At 38.0% G+C, this 25,756-nt stretch overlaps 5 protein-coding genes across 7 annotated transcripts in view; 4 read left to right on the plus strand and 1 right to left on the minus strand.

The window, feature by feature from the left end:
- Positions 1 to 1,924: 1,924 nt before the first annotated feature.
- Positions 1,925 to 18,304, plus strand: LOC120795454. The gene is made up of 13 exons (XM_040137396.1): positions 1,925 to 2,133; positions 2,552 to 2,641; positions 3,205 to 3,471; positions 3,579 to 3,745; positions 4,463 to 4,599; positions 4,708 to 4,853; positions 12,866 to 13,093; positions 15,459 to 15,611; positions 15,919 to 16,035; positions 17,014 to 17,265; positions 17,366 to 17,529; positions 17,719 to 17,855; positions 18,086 to 18,304. Exons 1-13 carry the CDS (start codon positions 2,013 to 2,015, stop codon positions 18,234 to 18,236), a joined length of 2,130 nt encoding a protein of 709 aa, XP_039993330.1. The 5' UTR covers positions 1,925 to 2,012; the 3' UTR covers positions 18,237 to 18,304.
- On the plus strand, positions 6,735 to 10,062 carry LOC120795262 (CD209 antigen-like protein C). 2 transcript variants are annotated; one of them, XM_040137029.1, is made up of 6 exons: positions 6,737 to 6,958; positions 7,286 to 7,393; positions 8,105 to 8,365; positions 8,554 to 8,717; positions 8,821 to 8,951; positions 9,661 to 10,062. In XM_040137029.1, exons 1-6 carry the CDS (start codon positions 6,859 to 6,861, stop codon positions 9,809 to 9,811), a joined length of 915 nt encoding a protein of 304 aa, XP_039992963.1. In that variant the 5' UTR covers positions 6,737 to 6,858; the 3' UTR covers positions 9,812 to 10,062. The 2 variants fall into 2 exon arrangements, with proteins under 2 accessions (XP_039992964.1, XP_039992963.1); XM_040137030.1 differs by lacking the exon at positions 7,286 to 7,393 and having other exon boundaries at positions 6,735 to 6,958.
- On the plus strand, positions 11,108 to 15,464 carry LOC120795263 (C-type lectin domain family 4 member M-like). Of its 2 annotated transcripts, XM_040137032.1 has the most exons (6): positions 11,304 to 11,418; positions 11,538 to 11,650; positions 12,866 to 13,093; positions 13,281 to 13,444; positions 14,386 to 14,522; positions 14,643 to 15,464. In XM_040137032.1, coding segments are annotated over exons 1-6 (795 nt in total). In that variant the 5' UTR covers positions 11,304 to 11,416; the 3' UTR covers positions 14,794 to 15,464. The 2 variants fall into 2 exon arrangements, with proteins under 2 accessions (XP_039992967.1, XP_039992966.1); XM_040137033.1 differs by lacking the exon at positions 11,304 to 11,418 and adding an exon at positions 11,108 to 11,291 and having other exon boundaries at positions 11,538 to 13,093.
- An 11-nt stretch (positions 18,305 to 18,315) lies between the features above and the next one.
- Positions 18,316 to 23,342, minus strand: ttc8 (tetratricopeptide repeat domain 8). The gene is made up of 14 exons (XM_040137028.1): positions 23,136 to 23,342; positions 22,505 to 22,625; positions 22,349 to 22,412; positions 22,080 to 22,239; positions 21,731 to 21,820; positions 21,601 to 21,645; positions 21,433 to 21,518; positions 21,245 to 21,332; positions 20,998 to 21,108; positions 20,738 to 20,877; positions 20,460 to 20,634; positions 20,165 to 20,287; positions 19,406 to 19,489; positions 18,316 to 19,297 (listed from the first exon to the last, which is right to left on the minus strand). Exons 1-14 carry the CDS (start codon positions 23,247 to 23,249, stop codon positions 19,181 to 19,183), a joined length of 1,518 nt encoding a protein of 505 aa, XP_039992962.1. The 5' UTR covers positions 23,250 to 23,342; the 3' UTR covers positions 18,316 to 19,180.
- A 1,213-nt stretch (positions 23,343 to 24,555) lies between these two features.
- eml5 (EMAP like 5) overlaps positions 24,556 to 25,756 on the plus strand; it is a 32,390-nt gene continuing 31,189 nt past the window's right edge. The window contains exon 1 of the mRNA XM_040137397.1: positions 24,556 to 25,018. Within this exon, the coding sequence (XP_039993331.1) occupies positions 24,822 to 25,018 (197 nt within the window). The 5' untranslated portion in view covers positions 24,556 to 24,821. The remainder of the gene's footprint in view (positions 25,019 to 25,756) is intronic.

Consider the following 25,756-nt stretch of genomic DNA (forward strand, 5'->3'; position numbering starts at 1 on the left):
CCCCAAACATAGAGCCAAAGTTTCACAGAAATGACATAAAATCTCCTGAAGTGAAGACTCCAGACATCAGTCCAACTAATAAATTGTGGCAGGATTGAAAACTGTTAATGCAACACTTAAGGCCCTTAACAGTACTCAGTATCTCCAGCAATGCACTCAACTTACTGATGAAAAGTAACTGGGAGGGGAAAGATTCTGTCCCGTAATACTGTTGCAAATCCATATTGTCAAGTTTCATTCAATATTCATATACTTTTATCCCATATTCTCAATTTTGGTCTAAGTATTCCCCCAGGATTTTTATAAATACATTATATGAGTCATAAGTAAGGAAGGCAAGCCCGCTAACACAAACAAGCACTCACATTCAAACCAACTCGGCTTCTTGTGCATATAAAAGAAGTGGCAAACAGATGGATGGGCAGTATGTATGTATAGGCAGAATTTACGGAGAAGGGCAAATGGCGGGGAAGACAAACATTTCGCACTGTCTGTGGAATATTTGGACAAGGTGTGACTTTGAAATTTGTTTGACCTCTTCTTCCTGTGTGATTTGGTTTAATTTATTGTTATTATTAAAATTTTACTGAAGATACATTTTAAATATAATACCTTTACAACCAGGTATAGAAATCACTGTGTATGTATTTGTGTAATTTACAGTTCAGATTAGCCAGAATATTGAGATTTTCTGTGGATTATACCAAGAAACCAAGACATTGTTTTTGGAAACTCATCCTGCTATTGAGTTTGTCAGATGTAACTTTTCAATTTATGGATACAAACAAAGTTCAACTAATTTCCATTTCGTTTTTATAGTATCCGCATGTCTAAATAACACCTGGAGTTAAATAGGAAAATATGGAGCTAAATATTTTCTGTTATTCGTTGGAAGCTTCAACCTTTAAGAATCATAACATTTTCCTGGACTGTAGTCACAGGTGGCTGATTGTATTGTGTCTGGAACTGTTGAATAGTGGTTGCTGACAGCTTTAGCTGTTGTTATCGGATTAACTGTGAGTGTCACAGTATAATAAAAAGTTTCATTTCCCTCTTCTGTGCAATTTTGTCTATTTGACTACTAACGAAAAGATCAATTTTCACATACTTCTTAACAAAACAGAGCAAAAACAGTTACAATGTACAACTTTATTGTCCATTATAATAAAAGTGGGTTTTTGACGAAACAACTTCATACAGTTTAAGACAGTTGTCTTTGTTTTTGTGACACTGTGTTTTCATCTCTTCAGGTAATTCAGCTGCTTGTTGTACTCAGCTCTTTACCAAAAAGTCTACAAAAATTCAATATTAAATGTGACTACAATGAGAAATGTTAAGGGAAACATGGACACATGACTTTGAAAATATTTAATGAGTTAAACGGGCATTTATGTGTTAGGCCGTGTGTACAGATGTGGAACTTTTTTACTGAGAAACACATTTCAATGGTATTGGATGACCTACGAATGAACTGAGCAATGATTTTAAAAGTATGTTTGGTGCAGCTTTATGATTCATCTGGTTCTGTAACTGTGAAAGGTCGAGTTAAGTTAAGGCCACATTGATGACATTCCCGTCAGCCTCAACATGTTAGCATGCTGATGTTTAGCATTTAGCTCAAAGCAGCATCGTGCCTGAGTACAGCCTCACAGCGCTGCTAGCATGGAAGTAGACTCTCAGTCATCAATGAACACTATACGAAAATCGAAAAGGCTGCACACTCAGCTACTGAAACACTACGGCAGTGCAACACACTATTGCATTTCTGAGGAAGTGTAAGATACATGCACGCACACTCAGACACATGAAACCTTCTCATAATGAAACCCGTCCTTCTCCCATGTTCTCTGGGCAACACTTGGTTCTCTTGTGAAATCATCTGCGATGCACTCGACATCACTGACTGGTGAACTATTCTTTAGGGGTGGATTCACATTCAGACACACTCGTCCTCTTTGCAGTTACAAAATAAGGAGGCAAAGAGAACAGTGGGCAGTAGCTGCAGCACTGCAATGGAGAACCCAATGAGGAGGACATATAACAGGCAGAAAATATCATTTATACCAAAGTTTTCTCAGGTTTCCTTCAACAGTGATGGACATTTTAACTCTCGCTATGAAATATTTGGACAAGGTAGGACTTTCAGATTTTCAACAGTGTCTGACACATTTCAGCCTCTCAATGTTTCCTTACCACATTCTTTTTTTCACTCTTCCTCTCAGCAAATGAACCTGTGATTTAAAGTGAATGTTGTCATTATTCAAAAGTTATTGAATGAAAAGCATTGCTGAGGATAATCTGTTAGGAGATGTCTTACTACCAAGCCTCAATGATCGTAGCTTTAAAGTTATATTTATCATAGTTATCACCTATCACACTCTTTACTTTGTTAAAAGAATGAAATTTAAAATGAACCAAAATATTACTTTGAATTTATTTGCCCCGTCTTCTGAGTCCTCTTCCACCACCTCCAAAAAATAGGTGTGAACAGATTTATGGTGGTGAAAGTATTGAAAAAATACATTTGACAAAAAAATGACAATATTAACAGATGGAGATGGATCTAACCGACGGGCCATTCTGTGTCTGGGACTGCTGAATGTTGTTCTGCTGATAGTTGCTGTTGTTATTGGGATCAACTGTGAGTACGACAGTTTCATATGAAGATGAAACTTTATTTCCCTCTTCTGTGGCATTTCACTGTATATGACAAAGCTGAATTGACCCTCATCACATTAGGCTTAATGCTGATTTTACGTTTATACCAGAATGCTTTAGAAATTGCAGTTGTCCATACCAGTTACCCATATGTTGTCCATTTTGTTTCATAAGGGTTTTTGAAGTGTGTTATTATAAAAAATTAAAGTCTAGGCCATGAAACACACATTATAGGAGGGCTTTAGATAGGGTGTGTGGTGGATTTTACTGGAGTTGTCAGCTATAGTATGAAATGTTTACAAATGATATCTGAGGGTTTAGTCAGCAATATCTTTCCAGATTTGCATTTTGAGGAAAATCAGAAAGTCATATACACAGAAGAATTAAACATATGAAGTATAGTTACATTTTTCTTCAAGAGAGTACAAGAATTTTCATGCACTTGCTCTTGTCTGTAACAAATGTAGAACTGTAAGATGAACTACACACAGATTTAAGACACTTGTCTTTATTTTTGTGACACCTATTTTGTTTTCACCTCTTCAGGTGCCAAAGTCAAAGAAGGTTCCGTCCAGGTTTCCCACTCAGCTGCAACACAGCTCGTCAATGAGCTGGACTATCTCCGTAATAACCACAGCGATGTGATCGAGGCTGAAGAGGAGGCCAAGAAGGCGTTAGAGAGGGCGCTCAAAAACCACGCAAAGCTAAAGGTGCAAATCGAGCAGCAGAAGACCATCAATGACAATTATCAGAGACAGATTGAGGGACTGCGAGCAGAGAAGACAAATCTGCAGTCCAATATATCAGCTTTGGGTGAGACAGAGTTGTATTATAGTTTATAAATACACTTTTTATTTAATCTACTAAATTTAAATACTGAAAAACACCTAAAGTGACTGGAAATCTTTTGTTTCTCCCAGAGGGAAGCTGTGGCAGATGCCTCTCTGGATGGATTCTTCTTGACTCAACCTGCTATTTCATTTCTTACTCTGAAGCCCCTGCTGTCAAAAAGAACTGGCCAGATAGTAGAGCAGACTGTATTAGTCGTGGGGCCGACCTGGTTGTGATTGATAACCGGGAGGAGCAGGTGGGCTGTACACAAACAAGGGGGAGAAGAAATGTAAAGAATACATCAACAAGACTGAGATGTCTACAGCCAGGCTAGCAGCTCTGTGAAGCTGTATTTGGACACAGTGGTGTTTTGAGCTAAATGCTTATATCAGAATGCTAACATACTCACAATGACGCTGCCAAAATGTTTAGCAAGTTTAGCAAGTTAGCGTAGCTACATTTGCCTATTTAGCACTAAACAGAAAGCACAGCTGACACTGATAGCATTGATTTGCAGATATTTGTTTATAAACCAAAGGTACTGGACAAATTAGAATTTTGACCACATGGTGACGCTAGATGAAAAGTCAGAATCGTGAATGTTATTAAAATTCATCCTGAAGGGGGGAAAGAATGCTTGAACAAAATTTCATGGGCATATATCCAATAGTTGTTGAGACATTTTACTTAAAACCACAAGGCTCAACCTTCTGGTGACACTAGAGGGAAAGTCAGGATCACCAAAGTCATCAGGATTTATTCTCTGGGGACCATGAATGAAATTTTTGTGGCAATCCAGCAGAAACAGTTGCTGGGATTTCAGTCTGGACCAAAGTGGTGGAACTAGCTGACTAACCAAGACTGAGCCGCCCCCCTAGCACAGCTAAAAAATGAAGCTGAAATAAATATTTAAAAATTTGAATCTTACAATTAGGCCCTCTGAAAATGTCGACTCTTTTGTTTGCTTACATAGAAATTTGTGAGTGACACTATCCAAAATAAGAAAACCAGTTCCAAGAGGTCGGAGAACGGATTCTGGATCGGTCTCACTGACATAGAGGAAGAGGGGACATGGGTCTGGATCAATAATGTCACTGAGTTGGAACAAAGGTGATGGATAATTATTGATTATTTTCATTTTGCCACATTAATTTGATGAAAATAAGTGATGCCCTGTTATCATGCCTAAACAAACTGAATGATTTGGATTTCTCTAAGGTACTGGATGGATGGAGAACCAAACAACATCGGGCACAAGGGAGAGAATTGTGGGGTTGCAGTTTATAGCTCCTCCAATCCCTGGAAGACTCGGTTTGATGGGCCGTGCCATGGGAAAAAGTTACACTGGATATGTGAAATACCATCATCATAAACTCTGTATACACTCCTGAAGTACTGCTCAAGCAGAGAACACGAGCATATGTTTGAAACTGTCTTGAATAAAATACCTTTAGGATGTGTGTCATGTTTCTGGGCATTTTTTCACCGTCTGTACTCCAACAGTCGTCAATCAGTCCACACTGCTGACTTATTCAGCAGGAGATGGTACTTGTTTTGCTGTTTTATTTGAGAGAAAAAAAAAATCTGTGTGAGGGTCACAAAACTATATAATGGGCTACTAAAAAACTGATAATTTCTGACAGTAGCCTCATGGAATACACACACAAAACAGGGTTTGGGTTAATCCATAATGAACTACATTTTTAGACTTTCCAAACCTAATTTACTGGCAAGTTGACACTTCACCTAGTTCAGCTGCTTGTTGTACTCAGCTCTTTATCAATCGTCTACATAACTTCAATATTAAATGTGACTACAATGAGAAATGTTAAGGGAAACATGGACACATGACTTTAAAAATGTTTTTTGAGTTAAACGGGCATTTATGTGTTAGGCTGTATAATATCATAACATTTTCCTGGACTGTAGTCACAGGTGGATCCACTTTTCCTGACAACTGACTGATTGTCCTGTGTCTGGGACTGTTGAATAGTGGTTGCTGATAGCTGCTGTTGTTATCGGATTAACTGAGTGTCACAGTATAATAAAAAGTTTCATTTCCCTCATTACATTTCCCTCTTCTGTGCAATTTAACTTGCATCAGAAAACGGGCATTTATGTGTTAGGCCGTGTGTACAGATGTGGAACTTTTTACTGAGAAACACATTTCCATGGTATTGGATGACCTACGAATGAACTGAGCAATGATTTTAAAAGTATGTTTGGTGCAGCTTTATGATTCATCTGGTTCTGTAACTGTGAAAGGTCAAGTTAAGTTAAGGCCACATTGATGACATTCCCATCAGCCTCAACATGTTAGCATGCTGATGTTTAGCATTTAGCTCAAAGCAGCATTGTGCCTGACTCTAGAAAAAAAATCGAAAAAGGCCACACACTAAGCTACACACTCGTTTTGACTCACTCAATTAACTGCTGTATTAGGGTATTTACCAGAAAGTAACAGGAGCATGATAAATATGAAATTTGCTACACAAAAATAACTATATTTAACATGGCTGCAGGGGGCAATATTAAGGATTAATCACATTAACTAAAACAGGGGCATGAGTTTTGAAAATGATTCATGAGTTACGAGTTCTGTGGTCTTTAACGTGATAGGCTATATGTGCAGACTTTCATGAAATCCTGCAGCACTGTTACATAGCAACACTTAGGGTTAGGATTTTTAACTTCATTAAACTGTGAGATGATGAGATACTGCAGTCCCAGGTTTGCTACATGGTAACTTGATTAAACAGAAATTAATTAAGGAATATGCATCATGTAAGCAAAGTACCATCTGACATGATGAAGGTCTTAAAGCTAGATTTTGATACCGGGACCCTCTACAACACTGGGCCTCAAGATCAGGTAGGAAAGCAGAACCCATCTTTAGGCCCTCATCATATCATCATGTGTCATTGCTTTAGTAAAGCATATTCCAAGATTTCCAAACAAAATTGCAGTTAATCAAATTACCACAAACCAGTGGACACACAGTGAACCTGGGACAGTTGCCCACTTGCCTGGCTGGTAATCCAGCCTTGGTCACTGGCCCGAGTCAAGACAACATCAATAAAAAGAGGATTCTTTAAGAGATACGTTAGTCAATATGATATTCATTTATTCGATTTAACTGTGTACTAGGCCTCTACGTGGGCGTTTGCCTTGAATTGTTTCAAAAGGGGAAGTTTAATCCTCCCTTGGAAAGAGGTTATGAAAAGTAAATGTTGTACCCTAGATATTACTTCATATACTTCACTTCTCTTTTCACTTCACTCAAATTTGATTCAAGCGTTGACACAGGGCAACATCCTAACAAATCGTCTCATCTCACATGCTCTCATACGAATGATCTAAACAGGCAGAATGGAGAGGAGAGATGTCGATGACAGATTTAACACACCGATTTGTGAAGAGGACCTTGAAGATGGGGAGTATCCCCCTTCTAACCAAAACAGGCGACAAGGTATAGTAAGTTATCATTTACACAATGCACTTAGATGAACAGGTTTCTGATTCTGTTTGTTTCTTTAACATTGCTACTAAGCTCTAAAGTTGTGTTGATAAAATAGGTTGAAATATAATGACAAATGAAAAACGTCTGGTGAACCGTGTGCGTGGCTCTAATAGGATTTTTTCTCATCATAAATAAAGCCTACATAATACATTGATATTAACTCAACTAATGGTGAGCACATCAACATTGAAATGTTTTTAGTATATGTACCATTTTGATAATAGTCTATTGTTGGTACAGTTTGATACAGTTTCTGGATTCATGATCTCTTCCTAGTGTTCATGTCGAAAATGGCACCTGGGAGACATGGCAGGCTGGCTCCAGTGAGCCTGGTGCTACTCGCTGCTGTTCTGCTAATAGTTGATATCAGCCTGGGGGTCCACTGTAAGTCAGTGTTTGTGAATGTTTTCTCAACTCCTCAATTAATCACTTGTATGTTATATCAGAAGATAGTGAAAAACGTCTGTCACAATTTCCAAGAGTCCAAGTTGATGTCATCAAATATACTGTGTTGTCCCACTAAGACTTTGAACACCAAAGATATTCAATTAACTTTAGTATAAGCAGCAAGTTCTCACTTTTGAGAAGTAGGAACAGGGTGTTTTTACTGGAAAATTGACTCAAGCGATTAATCAGTTGTCAGAATAGTAACAGATTAATTTTCTGTCGATCAACTAATTAATTTATCAACAAATTGTTTCAGTTCTACCTTTGATAACATGACGTACAGAAGTGGTGGACATTTAAAAAACTCTCTCTTTTCTGGAAAAAACGAGTTACGCAATTGTTGGATCATGTATTTACTGTGTGTGTACAGTAGCTTTAACAAAAATGAATGCTGAGCCTAGGCATATTTTATTAAAATTAAACACGTCCTGGGACAGGATGCGTTGTTTTTGTGCTCATGCTGGAACTTTAAGCCCATGGCATGTATAGGTTATTAATAAATTTGGAGTGCATTCATCTCCTGAGTTTTTGCCATTTTCCAGCAGGGAGAAAAATTCGGAAATTTAAAAAAAGAGTGAGAGAGAGAGAGAGAGAGAGAGAGAGAGAGAGAGACACACTTTTAACGCTGATTGTTTTCAACACTTACAGACAACAAACTCACAGATACCCACCTCACAGCTGATGATACAGGCCGCATCAAAAATGAGTTGGACAAACTCCAAGATACTTACAAGACTGCGATCAAGACAATGAAAGGCGCCAACAACCAGCTGGACACCGAGATGAGTCGCCAGACACAAACCAAATGGGAGCTTGAACACCAGACAAAAAGAACAAATGACTATGAAGCGCAGATTGAGAAAATATCAAAGGACATTGCATCAATGAGATCCCACTTAAAAATGATAAGTGAGACCTGTTTTACTATGTTTGTATATTATACCTATAGAAAGCATAATGATATATATATATATATATATATATATATATATATATATATATATATATATATATATATATATATATATATATATATATATATATATTTAAATATCTTGTTATATGTTTGTGTTACTAACTGTTATTTTCATCTACAGATGATGGCTGCAGACACTGTCCAGCAGGATGGATTTTGATGAACTCAGTGTGTTATTACTTCCCTTTTATGGACAGTTCGGGAGTCAAAACCTGGCAAAGAGCCAGAGAGTTCTGCCAGATGTATGATGGAGATCTTGCGGTCATAGACAGCAAAGACAAAGAGGTTAGTTAATATTTCTTTGCAACCCTATTCATATGAAATTTTTCTATAAAAAACTAAATGTTTTTTTTTTTTTTAAAGTCTGTTAATATTTCTTATTTGTTAGAACTCAACTGTAAATATCTTGATAAATAATCATGACTCCTCAAAATTCCCAATGGGCTTCTGGATTGGACTGAGAGATGTGCACGAGGAAGGGACTTGGAAATGGTTGGATGGAACAGTACTGGTTGAAGGGTAAGGTGTAAATATGTTTTGCACTTACAAAAATGTATATAACAAGCCAGTTTTTTGTAGGAAATTCTCAACGCAACGTCACACAGCTGGGTTCATTTCTGGTAAATCCAGTTATGCAGTGGGGATTTCCAAGATTTAAATTTTTATTTTTACAAGAAAATTCCTCCTAATTGTTTGTGTTCTCTTGCATGATTAGTTGGAGCGAGAAGGGGTTGTATTTTACCTGCTGTACCTTAACCACAAGCAACAACAAAAAGTTTGCTAAACAGTCTGTCTTCTCAACTGCGTTGCCATAAAATAATGTAACTTTGAAAAAAATAAAAGGAGTCTTGCACTATAATGGATTACCATACAAATGTGACATGAGCAGACATGACTGCCCACCTCGATCTAGGGAATTACATTTTAGCTTAAGCTTTTATAAAGTGCTGCTCTGTGGAAAATGAATGAATAAATGAATAAATGAATAAAAAATAAAAATCTTCATTGGAAAATTCATCCGAGAGACCAAAAAGTCAACCAGGGCCTTACTGAAAGATGATTTGAATAACTCTTTTACAACTTTTTTCTTTTTGACTCTCATTCATTTGTGACAGCAGTTTCTTGTCCATTAAAACAAATATCTTGAATTGGGGAAAAAAAATGCAAAATGTGGACTTAGAGAAAGCAAAAACTATGTCTCTGTAGACTAACATATGGTTTGCTCCAGGTACTGGAATGATGGAGAACCGAATGATATCAACGATGAGGACTGTGCAGGAGTGTATCCCAATGAAAACTTCTTCAAGGCTTGGAACGATGTTCCATGTGGAGTCACAATGAAATGGATTTGTGAAAAAGCACCAACTTCTACGAATTAAAAGTGTGTGTTTACTGCATTTGCTTGCAAGCTTAACTGTTTGAAGAGTTATCGCCACCTTAGAGACTTTTAGACATTTTGAACATTTCTGTGATGAAGAACAGAATCTTTACCAAACTGGTCGATGGTCAGTTATATACATACTGTACACATGTGTATGTTACTATTACACAACTCTGTGACTTTAGTTTAAACAAACCCGTTGTATGTACTGATGTCCAAAGGCTGACACTGCAGTGCAACAAAGATGAATTTTGATGGGTAATAAATCATTTATGAATGCCTTATAAATTTGCAATAAGTTGGTGTTAGTATGTATTTGAAAACATTTATGTGTTTAGCAAGTTTTAATGGGCAAGCAAGTCTGCAGTTGTGACAGTAAGTTAATATTTAAAGAGCTGGGTAAAAAAAGACCAAGCTAATTATGTTAAAGGATACAAGTGACTTATTGATTCTCTTTAAAGAATTAAAAAATGATTTATTGAAGAGACATTAATTAAAACATTGGCCGTGTTTAAGTATGACTTATTAAAAAGTGGCATTGATGTACAGTGGAGATAGTTTGCTCAGTCAGTATCTTTAGAGCACCTCTAGAGAGCACCCCGAAAGCGTTACAGGAATACATCAACAACCAGCTGCTCCTCCCATTTTTCAACTCATACATGAAGCTACCACCGCCAGCCACTTAACCTAGCTTAGCATAAAGACTGGACACGGGGAAACAGCTAGCCTGGCTGTGTTGACAAAATCCACCCGCCAGCTTCTCTGAAGCTCATTAATTAACATGTTGAATCATTATGTTCCGCCAAGCTAGCTGTTTCCCCGTTTCCAGTCTTTATGCTAAGCTAAGCTAAACTAACCAGCTGCTGGCTGTAGCATTAACCATACAGCCGTGAGAGTGGTATCAATCTTCTCACCTAATTGTTGGCAAGAAAGCAAATAAGCTTGACAATGTCAAACTATTCTTTTAAGAGAGGTAAAGTTCCTCAAATAGCCAGCTATAAAAGGCCAGCAAAGCAATCCAGACAAATAGCTAAGTACACTGCAAACACAGAAGAAAAGGAGATCTCTATTATGAATTCTGAATTTCATAATTGTGAATCAACTGTGTAATTGTATTTAGCATTTAAATGTAAAACAGCTTTATCACAATTCTACTAGTGTTAACAGTGGTATTGTACCATACTTAAAACACTATTTGAATCAAAGCTTGAGCTATTCATGCATCTGTATGACTGATATTTTACCAGCCATAATACAGACACACAAAGGCATCCAGACCAGGGTTCAACACACACACATGCCTTATCACTGGTATGAGCAGGAGACAAACAGATCAATAGGCACTACTTTCACCAGTATAATGGAGAAGTTACAGTCACAGTCAGAACATGAGGAGGAAATGTCATTTGAACAAAAGATTTCTCGACATTTCAGCACAGATGGGCATATGCGCTTTCACCATCAAGCATTTGGACAAGGTACAACTCGCTTTAAAATCAAATCTTCTCACCTGTGTCCGACTTCTTTAACACCACCACTTCACTCTTCACTCTGTGGAACTGTCCCTGTATGACCTTAGCTCTTTCGGTGACGTGGATTTTAAATGTATGGGAAAAATGTAATATTTTGAACATATTCTATGATACACTGTGATAATGCTCTCGGGGGCTTACTTATGATGACATATATTATTAGGATTTTAATTCAGAGGAACATTTCTCAAGGTCTGTTTACAAAGGAGGTAGATCTACATTTCCACCCCACCGACGGGTTATACTGAGTCTGGGCCTGCTGAATGCTGTTCTGCTCATAGCTGCTGTTGTCATTGGGATTTACTGTAAGTATGAGAGTTCACAGGAAGCTGCCTATGGCCTATCTGTTGGTTGATGTACTATACAGGTATGTGCTTCCGCTGGGGGCCATTTAACAGCTTTTTTTTTTTTTAAACAGAAGTGTGCATATCAACGTCTGCGGCAGATTTGATGTGTATCTCGATATGCGCTGAATGATTTGATACATATTTTGGTCTGTAAAATGTCAAAAAATAAATACAAATTACCATCACAAGTTCCCAGAACCAAAGGTGACATCTTCAGGTTGCTTGTTCTGTGCTTGTTTTGTCTGAATATCAGTTCTGAAACCAAAGGTACTCAGTTTACAATCATATAAGACAAAATGTTCACATTTCCGAGACTGGAGTCAGCAAATTGAATTGATTATCAAAACTGTTGCAGATTAATTTGCTGCTGATCAAATAAACGATTAATTGTTTAAGCTCTATATCATAAAATGCGATTTAAGACAGTGTGAGTATGACAGTCCAAGGTGCTGATCAGACTGTGCTCCCATGGAGCATGAAGGTGGTCACAGTTGTGCGACAGACATTTTTAATTAGAGTAAGTGTCTACAACCGCACTAGCAGTTCTGTGACACTGTACATAGGCACTGCTGTGCTTTGAGCTAAGTGCCGACTTTGGCATGCTCACATCCACACAACGCTAACACACTTATCTTAAGCAGGTATAATTTTTACCATGTCCACCATCTTAGTTCAATGTGTTAGCATGCTAATATTTGCTAATTAGCACTAAACACAAAGTGCAGCTATGGATGAAGGGAATGTCATCAATTTTGTAGGTATCTGGTCATAGACCAAAGAAGTTTCACAAATGAAAACACCCTCTAGGAATAATGAAGGTCTTTAGAGAATTACCTTGTGTTTGTTTGAGTTGATGTTGAAATATTTCATTGAGTAAGTGAAATGGGGGTGCTAGAGTCAAAGTCAAAGTCAAAGTCAGAGTCAGAGTCAAAGTCAGAGTCAAAGTCAGAGTCAAAGTCACGTCCTCACAGGATTGGTCCTGTAAGGACCTTTAATGCCTGCCTGAAATTTCATGGCAATCCAACAGCTGTTGAGATATTTCAGTCTGGACCAAAGTGGTGGACTGTCCAATTGACATGTTGATAGCAAAGCAAAAAGAATTTACCTTGACTTCACACACAATTTTGCAACAGTTCCTCCTTCTGTTTGTTATCACAAGTTTTTATGTCTCAGGTGCCAAAGCCAAAGACCTTCAGATTCCTTATTCAGTTCTCCACAATAGCAGTGATATCATCAGAGCTAATCTGGAGGCCCAGGCAGCATTAAAGCGAGAGCGCACCAGCCACCTGCAACTAAAGCTGCTGGTGAAGCATAGGAAGACTGTCACCGATGGCCTTCAGAGACAGATGGAGAGTCTACAGACAGAGAAGACAAATCTAAAGATTAACAGAACTACTTTAGGTAAGATACACTTCCAACCTGTCTTTAGTGGAAACTGTCCAAGAAAAAAAGAAAATGCCATGGTTGAAATGGTAGAACACATGCTGTACAGTACATGTATTTGTATGTTACCTAGGATTTTTAGAGAATATCAAAAATAGCCTTTTAAAAGACATTTTCCACTTTTTCCAATATCTTGTTGCAACAGAGGAAAGCTGTGGCAGATGCCTACCAGGATGGATTCTTCTTGAATCATCCTGCTATTTTTTTTCTCACCCTGTGTCCCATTCCAAGAAGAACTGGGCGGATAGCAGAGCATACTGTATTAGTCAAGGCGGCGACCTACTTGTAATCAATAACTCGGAGGAGCAGGTGGGTCAAAAACTACTTTAATAAAGAGGTAGATAATAAGAAACAGTAACTCTCATGTCTTTGGATGTCTCTACAACTGATTTTAAAGTCCCATAAAGTTAATTTTTCAAGTTTCAGTTGTTCACGTTTAGTATGTAGGAGAAAATGATCTCAATGATGTTTTTGAAAACTAATACACCTTAGATGAAAATGCGTTAAATAACATTTAAACTACATGGGACTGCATTAATTATTTGTTAATATTCCTTTAAATCCCCTGAAAACGTTGTTTAAAAATATAAACATTTCTGCATAAGACTAAAGCTGCTATAATTTATGTTTTTATAATAACAAAGTATCAGTGTGACAATGTGTAGTGATGAGCCTACATAGAATTATAAGACAAGTATTCCCTTGGGTTTACAGAAGTATACAGTGAGTTCATTGTTTCACTGTCCCATAAGCATACTTACTGTTTTTGTTCACGCTCACCACTTCCATAGCGTGGTTGTTTCATCGTTTCCATCACATAAAGTGGAGCATTTTGCAGTTTACCATTTTTTTCCCCTCAGGCGTTGGTAGAGAATATATAGAGTTAATACTGGACTAGCATTGGTGGCCAGAAAGACTCTAAATGAATGATAATGTTGCTCCGTAACTGCTGGTTTTGTACATGAGTAACTCTTTACTAATAGGTTTACCATATAAACTTAGGTGATATGTCAATATTATGTTCAAAACTTGTTTCCACAGCCCCCAAGTAGCTAAAAAAATACTGTTATTACAGGTTTACATATGCGTGAAAAAATAAACATTATCTCGTAAAAAAAATCTTTTGTCTTCATGTCGGACTCGGACCCAAACGCTCATAGTAAGAGGCTAAATGAGAAAATAGATTTTCAGGGCCTTTAAAGTCTATTTGTACAATTAAAGTATCAACTCCTGTGTCTGCGTTCTGACAGCAACGTATGAGTGACAACTTTCCAAAGGTGAGCAGCAGCAGTATGTGGTGGCAGAACGGCCTCTGGATCGGACTCACTGATGTAGCTATGGAAGGAACATGGGTGTGGGTTAACAATGTGACTGAATTTAAAACAATGTAAGCTTGTCAAAGCTTCTAACACTTACTATTGATCACTATAGTCTGAATTTTAATCGTCATGACTAACAAATATAGTGGAACTAAATTCTTTTTCTGAACAACTTTGCTTTATCCAAGGTACTGGAGACCTGGACAGCCTAACCGAAGTGGACCTCAGAGCGGGAACTGTGCTGCTTTTTATTTTTATTCTGGTAGCAGGGGGACATGGTATAATGGAAACTGCCATGACCATCAGTTGAGGTGGATATGTGAGATGGAGCCAAACTAGCCATGACGTCTCTCAAGTAGAAATCACAACAGGACAGATCATTTGTGTCTAAGCAAAATTGTTAAAATAAACTAACTGCAGTGCGATGGTGTCCATATTGTATGTGATCATTTTAAAGGTTTTACACTTCTTCAGGCATATGTGGAATGACAACAGACAACTGTCTTCGCAGCTGGTACACAGTAGGTGCCCTGCAGCGACAGACAATTTTTCTTCAGTTATGTTTTTAGTAGAAAAAAGCAAAAATGGTAAAAATATGGCAGGACAGTGCAACCAAAGAAACACGGGAGACTACGCGCAAGCACGCACGCACGCACACACTTGCTCTTAGTACCATTTCACCAACTTGTGGATTCCCACAGAAGTCCATACCCATAGCTGAAAACCAAAAGAATAACGGAGCTGACTGATGAGTAGATCCTGGTGATTTATATATGTTGATTGAAATAAATCATACTTAGCTAATTGAAACAAAAAGTGACACCTAAAGAATTGTGTCTCATAAATGCAATAAGTTAGCAAACATTTTCGTTTAGGTGATCAGAAAATGACACAGCTTTATCAAATTACCTTCCTGTAAATGTTTAACACATGAGCTTGATTCTCTGTTTGTAATGTTGCACACAGGTACGGGGCAACGTCCTGACGAATAATCTCTCGGGGGCAATCACGTCAGACTGCTCTCATCTCAACAGTCAAAATGGAGGACAAAGAAAATGCAGATGGCACTTTTGAAGCCACATATAACAAACTGATTTGTCAGGAGAACATAAGCACAGATGAGCACCCTCTATATCCAAACCAAGAGAAGCGACAAGGTATAGTTAATGTTTATGTTTGGTATGTTTGTGCTAGATTCTAAAATAGTGCTGGACACACATTACTGTGCTTATTTCTATGTCATTCTTAATATGTATCCTTGTTATCCTGTAAGTTATTAAGTGCATGCTTTGCATCCATTTTTTTTTTACTGTATATTTCAAGCATGTATTATCACCAGCAACCAACATAAGACGTCTTAGTAGGGTGTTATAAAGACCTCCACTCATTTATTTTGGTTATTCCTTTACCTTTGTCAGCCGTCAGTATGTGGCTCTGACATTGATCCACTACTTCTCTGTGCAGTGTCCATGTCCATGGTGAGACCTGAATCCTGTATGAATCATTACAGACTGCTTGCAGTGAGCTTGGCAGTGCTCGCTGTCATTCTTCTAGCTGTTGATATTGGCCTGGGAGTCTATTGTAAGTCAGCGTTAGATTTTCAATATTGTGAAAATATTGTGGTGTTAACTTGTTGTGAGGTGACATTGCATTCACATCTTGTTACGGTAAAACTGGGATTTGAAAGGTTAAAAGTTCATCATCAAGTAACAAAAGTAATGTCAACAGAAGAGGTACAGCTATTGAACAATGATATGATATTGAACATAATTTACTTTAAAGCTGCTATAAGTAGTATCCTTAAAGAGGTACTGCACACTTAAACATAATTTTTGAGCTGTAAACTAAATAATGTGACTGTACTGTGATGAAACACATCAATGCTGGTGTTGATCAGGAGTTGATAAAAGACCAAAACACTGGAGGAAAATGTATATGGGACTTAAATTCGTTACACGACTGAATGCTAATGTTGCTGTGTCTTAACAACTGTGGGCTAAAAGGCTTGCAATATCAGCTTTGTAAGCTGATAAATTATGGTTACTTACAGCTTGTTTGAAGCTTTAAATTGAAAAAAACGGTACCATTGAATTGTTTCCTAAATGTGAAAACCCTTATATGTGGTGGTGGGAACAAAGTCTGTAGTTCAGTACCAGCACTCTGGAAAAAAGGGAGTTCACGCGTATCTTACAGCTCAGCAGCACCCTGCTGTGAGCTAATGCTGTATGACACCTTGCCAATATTACATACACAATTAATAATTTGTGTAGCTGTACATGAAAAGTGAATCCTTGACCAACATCAAGAGTGAAAACATGAGAATGAAGTCTAATGATTGTTAAATGTATTTACAAAACTGTTGTAAATGCCTGTTATTATATAAGTGTTTTTTCAATTGAGTCTTTTCTGCTTCTTTTCCTGTGATCACTTCTTTTTGATTTATGTTGTACAGCAGGTACATCTACTGAAAAAAAGGGTAAATGTGGATGTTTATAATGCTTTTAAAAAACTTCAGATGACAATTCAACTCAAGTTACGCTATGTCTTCGCCTCTTACAGATAACAAACTTACTGGTGGGCACCATACCATAAGGGACATCAACAGCGAGATGGCCAAACTGCAGGATACTTACAACACTGCAATCCAACGCAAGGATGAAATGAGGAAACAGTTGGCAAGAGAACTCACTGAGCAGCAACGTACCAAGTGGGAGCTCGAACATCAGACTAGAAGAAACAAAGACTATGAAAAGCAGACTGAAAATCTTCAATACGAAGTTGCAGTGTTGAGATCCCACCTACCGATGATTGGTGAGAGCTTTTTTTTTTTTTTTTAACTTGTTGTTTGTCTTATTAAAATGTTAAATACATAATTATTGTAACCCAAACAACATCATGTTTCAATTTGCAGAGGAGGGCTGCAGACACTGTTTGCCCGGATGGACTTTGATGAACTCAGTGTGTTACTTCTTCGCTTTCTCTGATGCTATGCCGAGCAGATCCTGGCTGGAAGCCAGAAATTTCTGCAAGAAGCAAGGAGGCGACTTGGCAATAATAGACAGCACAGAGAAACACGTAAGACTCAACATTTAGTCAGCAGATTGATATTTCTAGACAAAACCTGCATTTCCATGTTTGTAATTCTCTTTTATAATGCTTTCCGTTTTATTTTTGAGCAGTAAAACAGATCTGTGTTATATGGGACCCAACAAAACAAATCAATACATGTGTGCGATTGTGTGTGTATATTTCCGGTGTTGTCAGCTGGCAGTAAGTGAATTGATAAATAACTACCGTGACGCCACGAAACCCATAACCCAGAGTGGCTTCTGGATCGGACTGAGAGATATAGAGGAGGAAGGGATGTGGAAATGGCTGGATGGAACAAAACTGATTGAGGGGTAAAAGTTACACACACGTACATACTAAAAAAAAACAAGTTAAATATTGTCATTGTAGGAATTGTCAGTGTTGCCATTTGTTGTAATAGCACATTCCAATACTTATCGTTATGATCCGTTTGTAATACGACAAATGTACGAAAAACGGATTTAAAATTAATTATTTGTTAAAATATAAAGTGTCAGAGCAGATATTATGGCTCAGGACAGTGACCTATCATTTGTTTCAGGTACTGGAATGATGGAGAGCCCAACAACCAGTATGGTGAGGACTGTGCAGCTACGTATCCCAGAGACAACCCCTTTAAGGCCTGGAACGATGCTCCCTGCAATTATGAACTGAAATGGATTTGTGAAATGGCACCAAGGTCTGCGGGTTAATGTTTTTTTTTTTAAAACCATGTTAAGTTTTAGTTTAATTGTTTGAATAAAAATTAAGTCCATCTTAGAGACTTTTACACATCTTCTGAATTGGTCTTTTTATTGTCATGTCTATATTTGTTGAGACTACAAAATAGCAAGGAAGGTTAAAATATGAAAAATACATCTGATTTATGAACTTAAGTATAAAATGTAAGTTACATATTTTACTGTGATAGATCAAATCTTTACCTTAACTATGTACAAATGTATTACTACTATACAGATCTGTACAGTAGTTTACTAGTTTATCAGGAAAATACCTGCATGATGTGTGGTATAAAATCTTGCAGAGAAGCGTTTGGAGTGTTATCTAGCAATGTGTTGTTAAGTTAAGCTTGCAAATATCACAGACATTAATCATAACATAAACCATAACAAACACTTAGTATTAACTTTATTACTAGAGCTAGGCAGTTTGGTTCTAGCAATTCCCATATGGCTGCCATCTTGGCCTTTTCACACCCTGCTGTTTCAAGGATTTCCTAAGAATGATGCGAAAGCAGAGAACTACCAGTGACCAGGGATTCTGTAGGTATAAAGAGCTTGTGGATCACATGAAGAAATGTCCTATAACGAGGCTAAAGAACTCCAAAATTCAAATCTGAAAATGCACCACATATTTATGCACCACTGTCTTCAAGGAGAAACACACTCTGTTAAACTATGTTATAGGTATACCTAATAAACTGGCAATTTAGTGCATATGTACCTTTTAATAAACACAAACCAGAACTAATACACATTTGTTGATTTCCATGTCTGACTACCCTGCCAACCTTTTAGCATTTTAATAACTTTGTGTTTTGAAGCCTGATGGCTGCCACTGTGGCGCAGTGTCTCTGATGTTTCACAGCAGCGTCATTCAAATCAAACCTTTCTTCCTAGGCATGCTGGTCACATGCTCACAGCAGCGCAAAGTGCTGCCGAAGTTGTCTGAGAAGCTGCTGAGTGTCAACGTGCTCAGGAAATGCATCCTCAGACTTTTGGGCCGCAGTGTAGCTGCTCTGAAGGTCCCCAATCTGCAGACAGACATAAATATCACTTTGGCAAACTTTATCATATTGTTTATCATCTCTTTAACTACTGAACAGTGTAGATATTCAGATAAAGAAATAGTAATGAATTACCCTTTCAGAAAGAATGGAAAGATTGAAGTGTGGCTCGTACATGTGAGGGGCCAGTGATGCAGCAGTCTGTAGGAAGGCTTTAGACTGGATCAAAGAGAGGACAATTATTTATATTGTCCACAGCACAATATTTAATGAAAATTGAACTGAAAAGAATTCCTAGCTAATTTCCACCTCTAATCTGCAGTTTAAGTTAAACTCAAAGACTATAGCTGTTGCTGATTTACTGGAGAATATACGTAAACAGCCCTTATGGTATGATGCAGTGTTGCTATCAGACTTTTTGGGCCAACAACAACAACAAAAAAAAACCAAAGGTATATTTTTGTGTAGTTTGACATCTAAACATCCCTGCTCAGTATTAGCATTAGTCCTGCGGCTGAAGGCTGGCACCTAGCTACATGTGACTGTCAGCCAAAGGAGCTAGCACACAGTCCATGCTGCTATAGGATAACCAGTCTCACTCACTACTGTATATCTCCTAATATATTGTCTCACATCATGATATTAATGCTAAATTGATTCATTACCCAGCTCTTAGGAACTTTTTGAAACAATTAATATTGTATTGCATGCATTTGAGAAATATCTTTTGGTTATACAGACTACATTAAGGTTGGTATAACATTAATAATAATGTCAGTTTAATGACTCCAATAACGGGCCATATAAAATTATATTAGAGCGTCTCAAGCTAAAGCAATATGTTCATATATTTCCATGTTTTACCAGGGGAATGAAAACTGTTTATGACGTCACCTGTTCAATGCGACCTTTGCGCAGCTCCAGCACAGCCAAGTTGTTGTAGGCCTCAGCATGGTCATTATTAAAAGCCAAAGCCAGTTTGAAACACTGATAGGCCAGTGTCAGGTCCCCTATGCCCTGTCAACAAGGAACACGTGCACTTTATACCGGTTTCTATTTGTATGTTGTAAGCTTGTTTTTGATAACAGTCAGTATTTGGTTCAACTGTAAACTATATAAAGAACGTTACACATTACATATTATTAAATCAACAGACATTCTGAGATATTTTTGAGCATTGCTAACTCACCACAGCCACGTGTCCTATGTTGTACCAGACATCAGCCTGCTCTTCATCACTGTCCACCAGGGCCAGGGCCCTCTCAAACGAGGACAGAGTCATGTCGTACTGCTGGGCATAGAAGCAGCACAGGCCCAGGTTGTTGTACAGCTGACAGTTATACACCCCCATCTGGAGCAGCCGTCTGACAAAGGGAGAGGCATATTGAATCACAGATGGCGCATAGCTCATCATTACCTATACTGTAACAATGCATGACATGAATTATACATGAAAGTTAGTCTGACCTGTAGAACCGCAAGGCAATCTCTGGCTGATCAGTGTAGAAGTGATTGCTTCCTATACAAGCTATAGCCTCCACGTGAGTGTTGTCCTGCTTCAGGACATCTTTGTAGTACTCTGTGGCTGAAGAAATGTTGTTCATCTCCTGTGAGAATATCACAATATAAACAGTAAATATGACTTCCTATTTTTTTTTTTTGGCAGTTGTATCTTGAGAGTGGAGTAAAAGGGAGTCTATAGTAATGACCATGGTGACATTCTGTACCTCATGAATGCGAGCGATTCCTGTTAGAAGGGTGACCTCACCAGGGAAGTGGTCCAGGCCTTGCTTGAAAAGGTTGAGCGCTGTTATTGGTTGATCAAGACGCTGGTAAACCTAAGGGAAAACATGCACAAGGTTTTTCCTTTCATTTATTAGTGAACTTTTGGCTCAGAAATAAGTAAGGAGGAGTATTTTCCATCGCGCAAAAAGGTGGTAACATGTCATATTGCTATGAAGTCTCCATCCCTACTTTTGCCAGGTAGAGATATGTATCCACCACCTCTTGGTGGTTGAGAGCTGATCGAAACTGTTTTTCTGCTTCTCGATATAAACCCAGCCTGCAAAGGTCAGAAATATCAATCATTAAGTAGATCATCAAAATGCAATTATCAGAAATGTCAGAAATGCTGAGCTCATATAATTTCGATGTTTACTTGCCTGTAGTAACATTTTCCCAGCTGAACTTTCCACCACCAATCTTTGAATTGAGCGTGCTCAGTAGCTTGAGCAGCCAAATCTAGAGCCTTGTGACGAAATATTAAGTTTTTAATGCAAGACTAACAGTCAACCAAATCTCTTTTTACTGTAAATTTATGCACCACTTACATTTTTCACATCGTTTTCGTGATGGAAGATGTACTCAAACAGTGTCTGAGGAGGGAAATGATGGTTACACGACATGTGAGAAAAAGCAATGATCCTGATTAATTTTTGCAAGTCACGGTCTCAGTCTTACCCTGGATAAATTGGGCTTTTGGGAATACTTGGCCAGATTTAGTCTTGACAAGTTAATAAATGGTCCATCTGGATTGGTTAGCATTGAAGCCTGGAGAAACAGTGAAACAACATGTCATGCTAAAGGATACAGGCTTTCTTCACAGTCAGTAAAATGTATAACACAATGAATAATAAATATTTATAATTTATATGAAAGTGCAATAGAAAATGTTATCAACCTTAAGTTGAAGGAGAAAATACTATACAAATCAGCCAGTAAAAGTTTATTTTGTTTGGTGGGAAACTGTGTTTCATACATGGACATGCAGCCTATATGTCGCTGCAAACTTTCAGGCATGTTTACTCACTGTTCCCAGACGGATGAATCTACCGGAAGCACTAGTGACAGGCCGAGCAGTGCTTGCAGTGCGGGGAGTTTTGATTGCCTGCTCCATTGTCCCAGGACGCCCAGACTGTGTGCTGGGTCTCACAAATCCCGTGATAGGACGCCCTGATTGTGTCATAGGCCTTGAATTCAGACAAGAAAACTCAGACAAGGCATATCCTACTTTGTTGAAAATGTCTTCAATGGTAAAATTTCCAGGCAAATTTTCAAGCATTGTCTGGCAGACAGTACCTGATAGCTGGTGTGGGCCCTCCACCCTGACTTGTTCCAGGGAGCCTCAGTGATGTTCCAGGGCCTAGAGGAGAGTCAGGTTTTATCAATCTAACTACTTAACCACTGTGTATTAATTTTCTCAACTTTAAAGCACTGAGAAGAGTTTAAACTAACGTGCAACTTGAGCAATAGAGCTCTCATCCAGCATCATCTCAGCAATCCCCTCCTGGTCGACCTCAACTTCATCTATGTATACCATCTCTGTCAGAGCATGGGTTTTCAAGCTCCATGCAGCCTATAAAAAAAAACAATCACACACACAATAAAGAGCCTAAGATGCCAGTACAGTCAGATAGAAGTACTATCCACATGACAAAGGATGAAAAGAAATGACAGACAGGAACAGCCTGCAGTCAAGGTTACCTCTGAGATATACAAGGAGTTGTCCTTAAGACAGCATGCAGTGAGTTAGTCAGAGAAGAGGGAAAGTGAGGACAAATGTGAATTTTTTTGGGAGGGGGAGTGGGGTGGGGTGAATATAAGACATGTTGCAGAAGAAATCAAAGCTAAAATGTGAAATGAAATGTAATGTCCAGGAGTATGTTTCAGCAAAAATGAAGATTAATAATGAGTCAAAGAAGTACCTGTAAATTCAACGTTAGCTAGGTTAAATTATGATAAACTACAAGGATAAATCGAGATAATGCACCAGTTGCTACAGGTCGCCTGTGTTAGCAAATTAGCAGGTGGCGAAGCTTATAATCGCTAGCATGCTAGGTTACCCCAGCTAACTGAACCACGGTACCTGGTCGTATGGGTTGTCTTGTAATATTTTTGTACAAATATCTGAACACTGTTGCAGTTTCCGCCTCCTGAAATAGCTCCACGCCAGAAACAAAGGGTCCATCGTTACCTCCATTGCTTTGGTCGGGATGAGAATAGGTATAGAAATGGATTAGCAAACTGTTTAGCAAAGCTGGGACGATGGCGAAGCTTACTCTGTCGCTCGGCAACAGCGGAGGAGGCGGTCCTTCACTGACGTATTTCCTTTAATGAAATTGAATCGAATTATTTTAATTATTTTAAATGAAATTACAAAATACCATATTTTGATGCTTAATGAATCAAATTTCAGTTTTATTTTTTTCAATATTTCTGAAACAGAATGACAGAACGAGGGACAGAATATAATATAGAAATAAGGGTGTTTGTATCATGCATGAAATCAATAAACCCTTAATGATAATAAAGATAAATTAAGAAATAATCTAATAAGCGGAGTAGAAATGAAATATTTTAAAATAACTGAATAGAAATAATACATCAGAATAATTGATTCATGAAATGCAAACGTAATATCTTGCTCAGATCTCTATTGTTAAGCGTAAAAGACTAAATTTTGACAAATAAAAATAAAAAATAAAATAGTAAGTTAACAGTAGTATTATCTGTTTCTTTATTTCATATAATGGAATAACATTCTATTGTGTAATAATTGTGTAATTTTTTCTTTGTGCAAAAAAATCCTCCAGCTTCCACCAGAATGCTGTTGTGTTCAAACAAATCATATTTGTTGGGGATATATGTGTGAAATATGTTGGGGATGTATGTAAGATTATGTAATGTACAATTATTATTATTATTATTATTACTACTACATTTTTTTTCTTTTCCAGAGTGGAATACCAACATACAGATATTTTTCAGCAGAGAGATTCATGGTGCTTTATGTGAAAAGTAGCAGTTAATTGTAAGTGAATATTATATGGGTTTATATGAAGTAAATAAATAAGTAATAATAATAGTAATATTGAAAACAAAATATAGACTAAACTTATATTTAACAATAATAGTAATGCAGTCTTAAGGAGTCTGTGTATAAGCTAAATTCTATTAAAAAGTTAATTGTTTTAGGGGAATATTTTGCTCTCTGTATTTGAAATTCACCCATTAAGACAAGGAGTTAATGTTAAATTAATCAAATTACATGCAAGTCATATCCAGTTTGAAGTTATCCTTGTATAGCTGGTTTAGTCGTGACGCGATTGTCCCCTCCTGCTTTTTTTAAACCGCTCCTGAGTCAAAGGATCTGATTGGACGACAGGCTCATCCGTCATCTTAAAAGGCGGTGCTTGCGGAATAACAGTACAGCTCCATCTTTGTAGGATTTGACAGGAGCTCTGACCTGGCTGGAGCCGAGGAGAACCGCAAGCCCGGGGCTGAAGAAGTACAAGCAGATTCTCACAATGAACACAACAGCTTAGAAACCCGTTTCTCAACCTGAGACAGCGGCCTTTCATCTTATCAGACAGCAAGACCACTAATCCACACGACCCTCCAAAATGCCTAATTTCAGCGCCCTCCCCGGACTGGTGGAAATCCAGCGGAACTAATGGGACGCACGGGCTTAAAGTAAATCCTTTTTGGTGAATGACACTGTATCAGAAACTGCGAGATAACGACAGCGAGACACACACGCGGAAGTGCGGACATGGCTGACAGAACTGCTCCCAGCTGCCACCTGAGACTGGAGTGGGTGTACGGATACCGGGGACACCAGTGCCGCAACAACCTGTACTACACCGCCGCCAAGGAAATAGTCTATTTTGTCGCCGGTGTGGGAGTTGTGTACAACACCCGGGAGCACAAGCAGAAATTTTACCTGGGACACAACGATGACATTATCAGGTAGTGTAACGACACGTGCATTCATACGTAACAGTTTGTTTCAGCACCTCGGACAGCAACAGACTCAGAGCAGCAAGAAGTGGATTGGTTCTGTAGTGTTCTCGTTGTAGGTGCTGGTGTCACCTTGTGTAATGTAATATGATATGTGTATGTATACACACACACACACATACACACACACACACACTACCACACACACACACACACACACATATATATATATATATATATATATATAATGTATATATATATATTTTTTTTTAGGCGTTAAAGGGAGTAGACACTTACACAGCAGCCCAATTGTTTGTAATGGGGTTCACTGTCTTGCTCAAGGACACTCCAGCAGGGCAGATGCATTAAACCATTTCTACAGACTGAAGCTCCCTCTCTCTCGCTACTAAAGATCACTCTGCTGCCACTCCTCATCTCCTCTAGTTGCAGGGCTGCTAGACTTTTATATTAGGGTTCATTGTTAAACCTGTATCAATAATTTCATCCGTAAAATACGGAAAATGCTACTCATAAAATATATTTTTGTCCAACAACAGTCCAAAACTCGAAGACACCTAATTTGTAACAATATCACACTGAGCAAAAAGCAGCAAATCTAGTCATCGGAGGATGTGGAAATAGAAAATACTTGACATTTTTGCTTAATAAATGACCTGATGATTAAATGGTTATCAAAATACTTGGCTGTTAATTTTCTGTAGACTGTTATTGCATATTTTGAAGCTT

The sequence above is a fragment of the Xiphias gladius genome, chromosome 10, assembly GCF_016859285.1.
Source record: "Xiphias gladius isolate SHS-SW01 ecotype Sanya breed wild chromosome 10, ASM1685928v1, whole genome shotgun sequence".
NCBI lineage: Eukaryota > Metazoa > Chordata > Actinopteri > Istiophoriformes > Xiphiidae > Xiphias > Xiphias gladius.

What these genes read in the sequence shown, in the direction of transcription:
- LOC120795262 (XM_040137029.1), top strand. Translation starts at nt 6,859, where the DNA reads ATGGAGAGGAGAGATGTCGATGACAGATTTAACACACCGATTTGTGAA. An exon ending in TAACCAAAACAGGCGACAAG is followed by an intron (nt 6,959 to 7,285) that starts GTATAGTAAGTT and finishes ATCTCTTCCTAG; the next exon opens with TGTTCATGTCGAAAATGGCA. An exon ending in ATCCCACTTAAAAATGATAA is followed by an intron (nt 8,366 to 8,553) that starts GTGAGACCTGTT and finishes TTTCATCTACAG; the next exon opens with ATGATGGCTGCAGACACTGT.
- LOC120795263 (XM_040137032.1), top strand. An exon ending in TCAATAACTCGGAGGAGCAG is followed by an intron (nt 13,445 to 14,385) that starts GTGGGTCAAAAA and finishes GCGTTCTGACAG; the next exon opens with CAACGTATGAGTGACAACTT. An exon ending in GTGACTGAATTTAAAACAAT is followed by an intron (nt 14,523 to 14,642) that starts GTAAGCTTGTCA and finishes GCTTTATCCAAG; the next exon opens with GTACTGGAGACCTGGACAGC.
- ttc8 (XM_040137028.1), bottom strand. Translation starts at nt 23,249, where the DNA reads ATGGAGGTAACGATGGACCCTTTGTTTCTGGCGTGGAGCTATTTCAGG. An exon ending in ACATAGGACACGTGGCTGTG is followed by an intron (nt 20,288 to 20,459) that starts GTGAGTTAGCAA and finishes CCTTGTTGACAG; the next exon opens with GGCATAGGGGACCTGACACT. An exon ending in GCAAAGGTCGCATTGAACAG is followed by an intron (nt 19,490 to 20,164) that starts GTGACGTCATAA and finishes TCTTTGATCCAG; the next exon opens with TCTAAAGCCTTCCTACAGAC.
- LOC120795454 (XM_040137396.1), top strand. Translation starts at nt 2,013, where the DNA reads ATGGAGAACCCAATGAGGAGGACATATAACAGGCAGAAAATATCATTT. An exon ending in CTGGATATGTGAAATACCAT is followed by an intron (nt 4,854 to 12,865) that starts CATCATAAACTC and finishes TTTATGTCTCAG; the next exon opens with GTGCCAAAGCCAAAGACCTT. An exon ending in TAGACAGCACAGAGAAACAC is followed by an intron (nt 17,530 to 17,718) that starts GTAAGACTCAAC and finishes CGGTGTTGTCAG; the next exon opens with CTGGCAGTAAGTGAATTGAT.